General features: G+C 44.6%; 1 protein-coding gene across 1 annotated transcript in view; it reads right to left on the bottom strand.

Moving 5' to 3' along the window:
* The window catches only part of LOC120048367 (diacylglycerol kinase beta-like), a 52,209-nt gene extending 41,051 nt beyond the window's left edge, over window positions 1-11,158 (bottom strand). Inside the window, exons 1-5 of the mRNA XM_038994284.1 lie at window positions 10,743-11,158; window positions 6,039-6,164; window positions 1,496-1,572; window positions 842-989; window positions 32-181 (exon numbers count right to left, since the gene is read on the bottom strand). Of these exons, the coding sequence (XP_038850212.1) occupies window positions 32-181; window positions 842-989; window positions 1,496-1,572; window positions 6,039-6,108 (445 nt within the window). The 5' untranslated portion in view covers window positions 6,109-6,164; window positions 10,743-11,158. The remainder of the gene's footprint in view (window positions 1-31; window positions 182-841; window positions 990-1,495; window positions 1,573-6,038; window positions 6,165-10,742) is intronic.
* Between the last annotated feature and the right edge of the window lie 3,256 nt (window positions 11,159-14,414).

Here is a 14,414-nt window from a genome sequence, read left to right as displayed (position 1 = left end):
TTTTAGAGGAAAAACAATCATTAGTCCTCACACTCCAGTTTGTCCTCGGGTCGGCCACCCTCCAGCAGTGAGAGGTAGCAGACGATGTCCTTCAGTTGAACCATGCCTATAGGTCTGGGCAGAGTCCTGGGTAGAGGGGGCACCTTCAGAGGGGTCGAGTTCCCTTTGATCAGCTTGAGGCCTGCAGAGAGAAGAAGGCCAGAGAAGAAGGTCAAAAGGTAGGCCGGTTAGGATCATTGCTGAGCTTTATGCCTCTAATGTCAACCTCAAACTGTCTTTCAAACTGTCTACCAATAAATCTAAATTCATGTTGTGAAATTGATTGCAGATGTTATATAGGTGTGGTTTTTGCCAATATTACGGTAGTAAATGTTGACTAGACAGCACAGTTTAGTTTATGATGATTGTAGGTAGTACCTCAGGACACGTACAGTTTGGACATTTTGTGAAAAAGTACAAGCTGTGGCTACATACACTGCACTCAATGACTTGCCTGTAAGCTACAGTCCACAACAACAAGGCAATCTGGGGTGGTCTGACGACAGAGTTAACAATACTGAACCAATTACAACAGTATCTATCACCAAGTGAACATGCTCTTTGTGGTAGGAGTAAAAACTAAAGCAGACCTAAACAACTTTAGGTTTTTATTTGTCTGCTGCTGAGGTCATAGTTTCTGTGCCTTCTCGATCTGTTCCTTTGCTTCTGTCTGAAGTGAAGGTACGGTGTTCCTAAGGGCAAAGTAGCTTTAAAGATTCAGTAACAGCACACACAGACAACATAAAAGCTACTTTGCCTCGTAGGGACATCTGAAGGTTATAGCTGAAGTGCAGGGTCTTACCAGTAACTCTGGGCTTGTCTATGGAAGAGGGGCTGGGTTTTGGTCCCTTGTTACTGAATGATAAGAAGAGGTGTTGACAGAACTCCTCTGCCAACTCGCTCTCCAGAAACGTATGCATGAAGACCTTGAAGCCTTCAAAGTCAATCTCCTGAAACAAGACACAGAACATGATCCTGGTTGGTATAATTCCCATGAAGGAATCTTTGATTACCATATCATTACCAAATCATGCCTGGGAGAACAAGGAATGCATTACCTGATTGAGTATGTCTTTCCTCTATGCAGCATTGAATAAAGACATTGGGCATCTCAATAAATCAAACTTTAAAAAAAAAGTAAGTTACTCATATCCTGTAAAGCATACAAACAACCATGGTGTGACATTTTCGGCATTTCCACTATAACCAAAGTAAGTAGTGCCTCTTACTTTCAAAAACCCAAACTTAACAAAGATATATTGGTCTGAGGTGACTATAGACCGATATCATTGTTGAACGTTGTTGATATCAAAATGACCAAGAATTGGTAGCAAGTCTGAAGTGATGGTAGTGTTCTACATTATGAAGAAGCCTTAAAATAGTTCTACAAGGGTTCATGCAATGCTAATGATGCCACATTACTACCAGAATAGTGTCTTATGGAAAGAAAGACTACCTCCTCTGGGTTATATTTCGCCAACACTCCATCTCCATGAAACTCCTGCAGCACATCTTTCAGCTTCTTGGTTGAGTCTAAAAGAAAAACACTCAACACATGTTATAACCATAAAGGCTTCCCATTAAATAGCAATTCATATCATGTCCGTGAAGGGAGATCCCACTGCGGGATCTCATCCAATTATCTCTAAACTTGGAGTTAGAGTGCAAAAGATCCAGTCTACAGCTCAGGAGGAATTAGATCTGACACCCGCCAGCATCGAAATTACAGGAGGAATCACCAGACTCTGGATCCGGTAGGAGGTTAGATGCCTCTGCCTGGTCCGTTTGGTCTGGTTCCTGTCAAGGTCTCTTCCTGTATTTTCAAACTATGGGAGTGTAGCCCTAGGAGTGTCCTGGCAGGACTGGTCCATTTGGGCCCCTGGTGTAGACATTGTTTTATTATGTTATTCTAGCTGTTCCATTATGATATTTGTAGCTGTGACGATCGTCATAAGGAGTGGACCAAAATGCAGCGTGGTATGTTTCCATCCTTTTTATTAGGAAGAGAAACCTCAAATAATAAAAACAATAACGCGAAAAAACGAAACGTGAAGCTCAGAGTAGTGCTTACAGGCAACTATACCTAGACAAGATCGCACAAAGCACAAAGGGGAAATGGCTGCCTAAATATGATCCCCAATCAGAGACAACGATAAACAGCTGATACCAGGCCAACATAGATATAAAATTACCTAGATGACCCACCCTAGGCTCTCTATGGTCAGGGCGTGACAGTACCCCCCCTCGCCGGAGGAACCGGACCGTGGGTCGTCGCTGGGGACTCCAGACCGAGGATCGTCGCGGGAGGCACCGGACCCTGGATCGTCGCCGGGGACTCCGGACAGTGGGTCGTCGCCGGGGACTCCGGACAGTGGGTCGTCGCCGGGGACTCCGGACCGTGGATCGTCGCCGGGGACTCCGGACCGTGGATCGTCGCCGGGGACTCCTGACCGTAGATCGTTGCCGGAGGCTCCGGACTGGGAACCCTTGCAGGAGGCTCCGGACTGAGAACTCTCGCAGGAGGCTCCGGACTGGGAACTGTCGCCGGAGGCTCCGGACTGGGAACTGTCGCCGGAAGCTCTGGACTGGGAACTGTCGCCGGAAGCTCTGGACTGGGAACTGTCGCCGGAAGCTCTGGACTGGGAACTGTCGCCGGAAGCTCTGGACTGGGAACTGTCGCCGGAAGTTTTGGACTGGGAACTGTCGCCGGAAGCTCTGGACTGGGAACTGTCGCCGGAAGCTCTGTGCATGGGGCCGGCACTGGTGGTACCGGGCTGGTGACACGCACCTCAAGACGAGCGCGAGGAGCAGGCACAGGACGTACTGGACTGTGGAGGCGCACTGGAGGCCTGATGCGTGGGACCGGTACTGGTAGCACCGGGCTGATGACACGCACCTCAGCGCGAGTGCGGGGAGGAGGCACAGGACGTACTGGACTGTGGAGGCGCACTGGAGGCCTGATGCGTGGGACCGGTACAGGTGGCACCGGGCTGATGACACGCACCTCAGGGCGAGTGCGGGGAGGAGGCACAGGACGTACTGGACTGTGTAGGCGAACTGGAGGCCTGATGCGTGGGACCGGTAGAGGTGGCACCCGGCTGATGACACGCACCTCAGGACGAGTGCAGGGAGGAGGCACAGGACGTACTGGACTGTGGAGGTCTAGAGCGTAGAGCTGGCACAACCCGTCCTGGCTGGATGCTCACTTTAGCCCGGCAAGTGCGGGTCGCTGGCACCGGACACACTGGGCTGTGAAGGTGCACTGGTGACACAGTGCGTAGAGCCAGCGCAGGATATCCTGGACCGAGGAGGTGTACTGGAGACCAGGAGCGCTGAGCCGGCACAACCCGTCCTGGTTGGATGCTCACTTTCGCACGGCAAGTGCGAGGAGCTGGGACAGAACGCACCAGGCTGTGGATGCGCACTGGAGACACATTGCGTATCTCCGCAAAACATGGTGCCTGACTGGTCCCACGCTCCTCACAGCAACTGTCTTGCTCCAGACACCAAACCATCCACTCTACCTCATCACTCCCCTCAACTATCTCAAAATACTCCTCGCTCAGTCTATCCCAATATTCCTCTTCGCTCCCAGACTCGCCCCTCGGCTTCGCCGAACAACCCGTGTGCCCCCCCTAAAAATGTTTGGGGGCTGCCTCTCGGGCTTCTGTCGTGGTCGTGAACTTCGGAGTCGCCGTTGATCCTCCTTTCTCTCCCGGGCCCAGGATGTCTGCTCCTCCTGGCCACGCTGCTTGGTCCTTTGGTGGTGGGATCTTCTGTCACGATCATCATAAGGAGTGGACCAAAATGCAGCGTGGTATGTTTCCATCCTTTTTATTAGGAAGAGAAAACTATAATATATAATTACCTAGATGACCCACCCTAGTCACACCCCGACCTAACCAACATAGAGAATAACAGGCTCTCTATGGTCAGGGCGTGACAGTAGCTTCTGGAGCAACAAGACTAGATTTTGAAGGATGACCATGTGAGACCATGAAACGTGTGACTGGTTGCCTGCGTGATAAACCCATCAAAAATAATTAAAAAGTATTATTAACTCATGCACTGTTTTTTTATCACTCCTCTACACGGTCAAAAAACTGTCACGTTGTCGTCCTAATGCTAACACTTCAAAAGGAAATTACTTAGTGTAGGTTACTTTAGGCCAAAATGCATGTCACATCAGTGTTCTTTTACACAGCACCTGGGAAAATACAAACCGCAACGTCACTGTGCAAAAAAAAATCCATTCTAATAATCGTCTCTGATTATGAAGTCATAACTGCAGTGAAGTAGACTGTAGAGTATTGGTGCTCATGCAGTATCTGAAGTGAGGAAAAGTGTGCAATATCGCTCACTTCACCTTTTAATGAGAAGAGGGTGTGGGGGAGAGGCTAAAGTAAGCTGGAGGGACTGAAAAGGAGGGAGGGAGAGGTGGAAACAGCGGAAGGTCCATTGTTGCAGCTCGGAGAATGGGATATTTTATAACCTGACGCTGCACACGGAGCATAATGACTAGCTGTGAGCCCATTGAAACACGGTTATCCAAATCTCTCTATCACACACTGTCCCTCACTCTTTCTTTCCTTCTCATTTCCCCCTGGTCCCAAACCCTGTCTCTTCTCAGACTTTCAGACATTATAGCGGAGCTGGATTTTTTTTAGAGGCTAGATCAGCTTTAATATTGCAGATGTAAATTGTCTGTATCATTTCCAATCCCTCATATATATATCTTTTTTTAAATATATACATTTATGTAAAATATTTACAAAAAATACATGGGGGATTGGAAATGATGCAGACAATTACATTGATAGAAGCCACAATCTATCTGCAATATTAAATCTGATCTTATGTCCCCCCCACTTCTAGAACCAAAGCTGCGCCCCTGGTAAACACTGCAGAAGAAGAGAAACGATCCCAATCAGAGACAGTAAAGAGAGGCTGGAGAGTTGCTTGCAGTCGGCGGAACAATTCTGTCAAAACACGTAGAACAAATAACGAGAGAGATGTCATGGCCAAGTGAAACCCTTTGCCTGCAGAAGAGATCCCAAGCAAAAAAAGCAGATTTGGACTGAAGTATGTGAATATCTAATAAAATAACCTCCAGTCAAGACGCTATATAGATTTCGGGTCTTTATTGCTGCTCAAATTAGCTCTGTTGTTTTATTCTCCTCTACTATACTGAGATGAAGTTCTTATTGTTGTGGTCATGTGGGAAGTCTTCTGAGATTCCTTCCTTTTCCGAAAACTATTTTAAAACCAAAATATAATAGACATTGCAAATAATAATGTTACTCAATCTAATTGTTACCCTGGAAACAACCAACGCAAGAAAGGTTTCAGTATATCTCACTATTCCCATTGAAAGGCAACAAAACCATCCATCTCAAAACTTGCAGTCAAATTTTTCATTTCCAAAAATCTGAATACTTGCAGTATAACTTCAAGAGGCTCATAACTCTCTTTGGCCCGCAGGGGAAGCTTTTGTGTTATGATTAATAATGGTTTAACATAAACAGCACCAGAGCACCAGACAGATTTAATGCTTGAGCTGGTGTGCTGCAAAATCAGAAGGGGCGCCAAATAACAGATTACAGACATATGGATGATTCCAAGTCATCAGAGAAAGAGGGGGTTTTGTACTGTTTGAGCTTTACACCAAATCAAGTTGGATTAGGCTGGGTTTCATAACACAGTGGCAGTGCATAGAGATATTCTCTGCTCTTATGCAGTCACCATTACAGTAACTGGGCTCTGTTATAGTAGGAAAATCTCTCTCTCAGTGAGGTGGATTAGGGCATACTGCTGGGATGGGCTCTACAGTAGTTTACTAATCCAGTGCCACATTTTATACGTGACTAGATTCAATTTTCAATGAAGTTTAAACTTGATTGTGAGAGTATAAGTGACGGTGTACACGTGCACGCACGTACACACACACGCGCGTGCACGCGCACACACACACAAACACACTGTCAGAGACACAGACTTACATTGAGCGTACTCCTGCAGAAGGGAGAATTCAGCTGGGGTCAGAGTGACCCACTTGTCTTGGTTGGTCATTGTGATGAGTCCTCTTCTTCCTCACATCCCCAAACTATCAGCCCACAGTCCACTCTCTGGAACAGAATGTAGAAAACATGTTGTTAGGCCTCTTTCATCATAGTCTCTTGTGGCGGACTTCTAACAGAAAGAGATTTGGTTTGGGTTCTGACATTCATTCCATCATCTCCGGTCATAAAATTGCATAACATTACTGTATATTGATCCTCACATTATTACATTGCTATAGTATAGTATAGCGTAGTTTAGCAGAAACTAAAATGTCCATCTGTAACCAAAAAGTATACCAGTCTGTCAGTCAATTAGAGACTGTGGACTTTTGTTGATTCATAATACGTACTGAACCCCCTAATGAACGAATTTTTCATGCTATCATAAGTATTACATCAGACAAGTACATGACTCTTAGTACGACTGACAACCAAGCTAATGCTATCTTGTCCTATCCAGCACTATGTGCTATAGCTAGCTCGTAATTTGCTAAATGGCATGTCAATGTCCAACATGAACTCATCAACTCAATGCATTATTTGACGTCTGTCCTACTTACAGACGTAGGATCTTAATTTGATCACCCTGTTGCAGGAGAACTTTCCTGCAATGCAGGACATTTAAAACACGTAGTGTATTTGAGGTTTAAAAAGGCTGAAATTTCAGGCTTAATTTTCCCTTACAAAAATGTACCAACCCCTACAAAAATGTCCATTAATTATAATCCACATAATAATTCACATTTCCTGTCGCTGGCTTTAGAAAACTGGCTCAAATTAAGATCCTACAACTGTACCTAGGACAACATTTAGTTTATGCTTAAAGAAGCATTTATGACAGACAGTATAAGGGACATGTAAGAGTTTAATTCATGATTGTCCAGGACTGCTGCTGCTGTTTGATGACAACAGAATGATGGGCCGGCTGCCAGGGGACAGACAGCTGGCATCACTGATTATGGACAATGCCATGGTGACAGAAGATTGGACAGTGTCAGAAAAGAGGGGATGTTATGCCACTTTTCCCTTGCAGTAGACCCCCTCCCACACGCACGCACGCATGCGCACGCACGCACGCACACACACACACACACGCACGCACACACACACACAATCAATGGGTTAGCACAATACAAGATATGCTTACTGTAATGTTAATCTGTTCTACATTGTAACTACTTTCACTACTGAGAAGGGTTCAAAAAGCGTTACACATTCATGTAAAGAGAAATAAATAATGTGTGAGTGTGTGTGTGAATGAGTGTTTTGGGGTTAGTCGGTTGCTACAGTATATAGCCTGGGGTATTGTGCTCTGTGGGCTACTGAAGCTGAATGTTCCACTCCCCCCTGCTCTCTTAATGCACCTGTGTTACTCTCAGAGCCAGCTTCCTTCCTTTTTGACCCAATTCCTTCTGACCAATTATAAAACCTCACAGCAACAAATGCATGTAACATTACTTTACCACCTCAGTGCACAACTATTTCATAATGAAAGAGCTGGCATGAAATCATCCGTGTGTGTGTACTAGTATGCATGAATTCATGTGCGTGTATGTGTGTGTCTGCGCATATATGTGTATCTGTGCACAGGCATAGTTTGTACGTGGATGTCCTGAACATACCCATAGTAAGCGCACAGTTCTAAACTTAAGGAACCCTTGAGACACTTGAATATGCATGGACACGTACGGTGCATTCTGAAAGTATTCAGAACCCTTCCCTTTTTCCACATTTTGTTACGTTACAGCCTTATTCTAAAAGGATTAAATTATATTTTTGTTCTAATCAATCTACACGCAATACCCCTTAGTGACAAAGCAAAAATATTTTTTTATAATAAATAAGGTATTATATATTTGTTTTAACCTTATTTACATAAGTATTCAGACCCTTTGCTATGAGACTCGAAATTGAGCTCAGCTGCACCCTGTTTCCAAAGCTCATCCTTGAGGTGTTTCCACAACTTGATTGGAGTCCACCTGTGGTATCTTAAATTGACTGGACATGATTTGGAAAGGCACACACCTGTCTATATAAGGTCCCACAGTTGACAGTGCATGTCAGAGCAAAACCAAGCCATGAGGTTGAAGGAATTGTCAGTAGAGCTCCGAGACAGGATAGCGTACCAAAAGAACACAGTGGACTCCATCATTCCTAAATGGAAGAAGTTTGGAACCACCAAGACTCTTCCTAGAGCTGGCCGCCCGGCCAAACTGAGCAATCAGGGGAGAAGGGCCTTGGTCAGGGAGGTGACCAAGAACCCGATGGCTACTCTGACAGAGCTCCAGAGTTCCCCTGTGGAGATGGGAGAACCTTCCAGAAGGTCAACCATCTCTGCAGCATTCCACCAATCAGGCCTTCATGGTAGAGTGGCCAGACGGAAGCCACTCCTGAGTAAAAGGCACGACAGCCCGCTTGGAGTTTGCCAAAAGGCACCTAAAGGACTCTCATACCATGAGAAACAAGATTCTCTGGTCTGATGAAACCAAGATGGAACTCTTTGGCCTGAATGCCAAGCGTCACGTCTGGAGGAAACCTGGCACCATCCCTACGGTGAAGCATGGTGGTGGCAGCATCATGCTGTGGGGATGTTTTTCAGCGGCAGGGACTGGGAGACTAGTCAGCATCGAGGGAAAGATGGACGGAGCAAAGTGAAGCGAGATCCTTGATGAAAGCCTGCTCCAGAGCGCTCAGGACCTCAGACTGGGGCGAAGGTTCACCTTCCAACAGGACAACGACCCTAAGCACACAGCCAAGACAACGCATGAGTAGCTTCGAGATAACTCTCTGAATGTCATTGAGTGGCTCAGCCAGAGCCCGGACTTGAACCCGATCGAACATCTCTGGAGAGACCTGAAAATAGCTGTGCAGCATCCAACCTGGCAGTGCTTGAGAGGATATGCAGAGAAGAATGGGAGGAACTCCCCAAATACAGGTGTACCAAGCTTGTAGTGTCATACCCAATAAGACTTGAGGCTGTTATCGCTGCCAAAGGTGTCACGCCCTGACCATAGAGAGCCCTTGGTTCTCTATGGTGTAGTAGGTCAGGGCGTGACTAGGGGGTGTTCTAGTATGTCTATTTCTATGTTGGTGCTAATATGGTTCCCAATTAGAGGCAGCTGTTTATCATTGCTTCTGATTGGGGATCATATTTAGGTAGCCATTTCCCCACCTGTGCTTTGTGGGATATTGTTTGTGTTTAGTTGCCTGTGTGCACATCATGACTTCACGTTTCGTTGTTTCTTTATTGTTTTGTTTGTTTCACGGAGATTAAAGATATGTGGAACTATACTCACGCTGCGCCTTGGTCCGCTCATTACGACGATCGTGACAAAAGGTGCTTCAACAAAGTACTGAGTAAAGTGTCTGAATACTTATGTAAATGTTATATTTCATTGACATTTCATTTACAAAAAATATTTTGCTTTGTCATTATGGGTTATTGTGTGTAGCTTGATGAGCGAAAATAACAATTTAATCAATTGTAGAATACGGCTGTAACGTAACAAAATGTGGAAAAAGTCAAGGGGCCGGAATACTTTCCGAATGCACTATATATAGTGCTATATATTATATATTATTGATCCAATTGTACAGAACTGACAGATGACTTAAGAAGAATATACTGTACATCTCTGAAATACATTCAGTATCTGTGGCTAAATAGACCATAATGTGGTGCCATGTATGCATTATTATGCTATTTAGACTGCGAAAAATCACAGAAGTCAATCAAATCGTTCGCTACAGGCATTGGCACTCCCTCCCATAAATGTTGATCTATTGCACTCCCTCCCATAAATGTTGATCTATTGCTTGTGTGACAAATACATATCGCTACTCTGCAATCCCTCTCTAGGACTCGTACATACTTATCGCTATCATAAATACTAGTTGTTATATTTGTCTTGTAATTCACATTTACACTCTGTTCCCTACGAGTGTTAGATATACAGGAAAGCAACATGCTTTAAAATGATTCTCATTCTCTATTGTTTATAATCCTTTTACATCAGTGGAGGCTGGTGAGAGGAGTTATAAGAGAACGACCTCAATGTAAATGGCTGGAATGGAATACATGGAATGGTATCAAACACATAAAACACATGGAAGCCACGTTTGACTCCATTCCCTCTAGTCTGAGACGTGGACGTCAATTAAGGCAGCCCCCCCCGGACATCTCTGATTCAGAGAGGGTTGGGTTCAAAGCGGAAGACACATTTCCATTCCAATGAGCCTGTCCTCCTATAGCTCCTCCCACCAGCCTCCACTTGTACACATACAGTATAATGCACATAATCCTCATCATAATGTCCATAGAACTGCAACAACAGCATCACAGCAGTACTTCAACCCTTTAGCAAATGTCTCAATGCTGCGAGTCTAAATCCACGAGCAGTGAACTGTATTTGTAGTAGCAGCACCGTGATACTGATAGGCTTGATTCATTTCCAGTGGTGCCACCGCAGGCAATATGACACCCGGTAGAGGATTCTACTGCAAGAGACACCAGCGATACAACTAGAGTAGCTGACACTACACATGAACAAATACACCCACTTCATTACACGCCCACTAAATACACGCTCGCATACGGTCAATGAACGAACAAACAATAGACTGCAGTATCAACATGATACTCACCTGCTGGATAGCCAAGGCAGAATGCCGGGAGCAGGGAGTAGTCTTCCAGACAGATGTTTACAGATGACGCTTACACACTCTCACACACAGGCATCTTGCTCTTTCTCACACGCTCACATACAAAATACACACACTCACTCACATCATGTCCCCGCTGAATGTACTGGAGGAGAGCGTAGGTTTGTCATCAGATGGTGTGTATGTGAGTGTGTGTGTGTGTGTGTTAGACCCCCCCCGTCTGCTGTGTGTGTAAGAGTATGCGTGTGTGGCTGTGTTTGTGTGTGTAAGTGTGTGTTTGTTTAGAAGCAGTCAGCGCTAGAGGATAGACACTCCAATAGAAAAGGGGGAGTGTGTGTGTGAGAGGGAGAGTGATAAAAAGCACAGAACGATCTCCGCTTGTCCGTAATGATAATCAGTTCCCATACTCACTGCTTACGTCACCCTTATCCCTCCTCTCCTTCTCTTTCTGCTCCCCCACTATTCCCTCGTGAGGCTGATGTCCTGAGCTCCCGCTCTCTCTCTCCCTCTCTCTCTCTCTCGCGCTTTCTCTCTCTCTCCCTCTCTCTCTCTCTCTCTCTCTCTCTCTCTCTCTCTCTCTCTCTCTCTCTCTCTCTCTCTCTCCCGCTCACTCTCTCTCCCACTCTTTCTCTCACCCTCTCCCGCTTTCCCTATCCCTCACTTTCTCTCTTCCGTTCTCTCTCTCCCGTTGCCGTTGCGCTTGTCACCATTAGCATTCAGCAGGCAGGTGGTAACCGCGGCGACCTGTGGGAACACCTCTTGATTGAACTGATGGGATGTGAAAGGGGCAAGGGCCGGGGGTCTCGGGGAGGGGGTGTCGTGCTCAACAGACATGAATCAGGAGTAATATTCTCTCATCACTGTGGTGCTGCAGCTGTGGAGGGCTATTGGATAGCAGCCCAAGGCAAATTACATTCAGAATCAATAGGAAAAATGATAGGCAGGGTCCTTGACATTTTAAATACTTCAAATACAGTATGTGTTTTCTATGGCTGTAGCTGAAATTCAAAGGGAAAAGACTGGAGGGATACAATATATTATAGTTTGACGACATGTGTTCACCAAGGAAGCACACAACATATGAATACAATAACAGCTACTGCTGAAAAGCAGTGACATTATTTCTACTCATACAGAATGTACAACTTGCTGCTGTTATGTACCAGCCTTACAAAAGAGAGAACATGTCGGACAAAACACTACGCCTCCCAGCAGTCTACTCTGCTATTTGGACCAAAGCTAATACCCACCAATTCATTTAACAGCCGCCGGATTATACATAGTCAGCTATCTATCGCCCCCACACCTTTCACATAGCCATTATTTGGGAGGTTGTCTCATTGGACACTAAGCTCTCAGTGTATTGAATTGAATATCAGATGCCTGAAACAATGAGCGAAAAATAGAGGTGAAATCATTGACCAATGTGCCAAATCTGCCAATACCGTTTATGTTTTCAGAAACACCTACAGGCTCTCTCTCAGTCTTTAGCCGACCGAGGCCAATGGTATTTGTGTTGTTTGCCAGTGGGCCTGGCTCCAATCTAGGTATTGACATTTTCTCCCATGTGACAGTCGGGGGTTGGGAGAATGCTCATCACATTGACATAGAGAACATATCATTCCCTAGCAGTTGTTTATCACGTTTCATCAGCAATATAGAACATGTACTTGTCATATTCCACTCCAGGTTTCAAATTCAATATGGATTTACTATACAGTGTATTTTAGTGCTAACCCATGATTGTGCAATTAGTGTATATAGTAGGGTGGTAGTGGCTGGCTTCTTTTTTTGGAGGGAGCATCCACGCACACGCATCATGCCATGCTATGGATGGGTCCAGTGACGCAGACCAAAACAATGGCGGCTGAACGACATGAAAGCACCACTACGTAAATGCTAATAGAATTGCATTATGATCAACGTGCAGCAGCTAGGTGAGTCAGATTGTCTGTCTGTTGTGCCGTGCTTACATCATCCCTACTATGAATGAAAACACTCAGTCGCTGTGGGGATGAATAGTCACTCAAGCAAAGTATGAACCAGGGCATAGATTAGACCTACGTCATTCCACTTCCTGACACAATTGTTATTGATCTTAGCATCACTGTATAATTGACTGTTGTCTTCTGTAGATCATCCACCACACAGATGAGGCTTCAGCCTGTGGGCTTACTAATCAAATATTACTACTTAGCAAATATAGAGCTATATGATGAAGCTATAAACTGTATATAAGCTGTATACTGTAGACACATTATATAAGCTATATACTAAAGATATAAGCTATATTTAAAATAACTGTCCAGTGCTTCCAGATTTCTAGGAAATATGACCTATAATTAATTACAATATGAGTGAAATAGTTTTCCTTTTGAATTATTTTTAATTAAATATGTTAAAAAGCAGCTTTTCTCTGTTGGAATGGTGTAGGAGTACTCCAACAAATAGAAGGGTATGTGTGTATACCGGTCTTTAAAAATATTCATGTGGGTAGACTGCTGATTGGCCAGCTCGGCCAATGATCCAACATGACATCATGTTCTATGGCCACAAATGTGAGTATAGGACGAGTCAACAACATTATTTGGATGTGAGTTAACAGAATATTAACTTTTAAACGTTTTTTCCCTAAACAGATACTTTTACGGTATCTGTACAGTAATCCTATGACCTAGTCTCACTAATGGATGGCAAAGCATGTTGTCTCACAAATAGTACATATGGAATGAAGTATGCTATTTCAACAAACACATATAATGACTACCCCACCTAAAGCTTCTTCCCTCTCTATGCTAAATATAGCCACCGTATAGTGGTTGGAGTATAGAATGGCTGGCTGGCTGGCTGTGTATAATAATAGGATATTACATAAGTGCCATCCCCAGTATGCTACAGCAACTACAATATGGGTCCCTATTCAAATCAAATCAAATACAATTTTATTGGTCACATACACATGGTCAGCAGATGTTAATGCGAGTGTAGCAAAATGCTTGTGCTTCTAGTTCCGACAATGCATTAATATCTAACAAGTAATCTAACAAATTCACAACAACTACCTTATCACACAAATGTAAAGGGGTGAATAAGAATATGTACATATAAATATATGGATTTTGCAGTAGATGGTATAGAACAGTATATACAAATGTGATTAGTAATGTGGGATATGTAAACATTATTAAAGTGGTGTTATTTAAAGTGACTAGTGATACCTTTATTAAGTACATTTATTAAAGTGGCCAGAGATTGAGTATGTATGTTGGCAGCAGCCTCTCTATGTTAGTGATGGCTGTTTAACAGTCTGATGGCCTTGATAGAAGCTGTTTTTCAGTCTCTCGGTCCCTGCTTTGATGCACCTGTACTGACCTCACCTTCTGGATGATAGCGGGGTGAACAGGCAGTGGCTCGTGTGGTTGTTGTCCTTGATGATCTTTTTGGCCTTCCTGTGACATCGGATGCTGTAGGTGTCCTGGAGGGCAGGTAGTTTGCCCCTGGTGATGCGTTGTGCAAACCGCACCACCCTCTGGAGAGCCTTGCGGTTGAGAACGGTGCAGTTTCCAAACCAGGCGGTGATACAGCCCGACAAGATGCTCTCGATTGTGCATCTGTAAAAGTTTGTGAGTGTTTTAGGTAACATGCCAAATTTCT

Source organism: Salvelinus namaycush, chromosome 5 (genome assembly GCF_016432855.1).
Source record: "Salvelinus namaycush isolate Seneca chromosome 5, SaNama_1.0, whole genome shotgun sequence".
In the NCBI taxonomy this organism is placed as follows: domain Eukaryota; kingdom Metazoa; phylum Chordata; class Actinopteri; order Salmoniformes; family Salmonidae; genus Salvelinus; species Salvelinus namaycush.
This window is presented reverse-complemented; position numbering and strand designations above follow the sequence as displayed.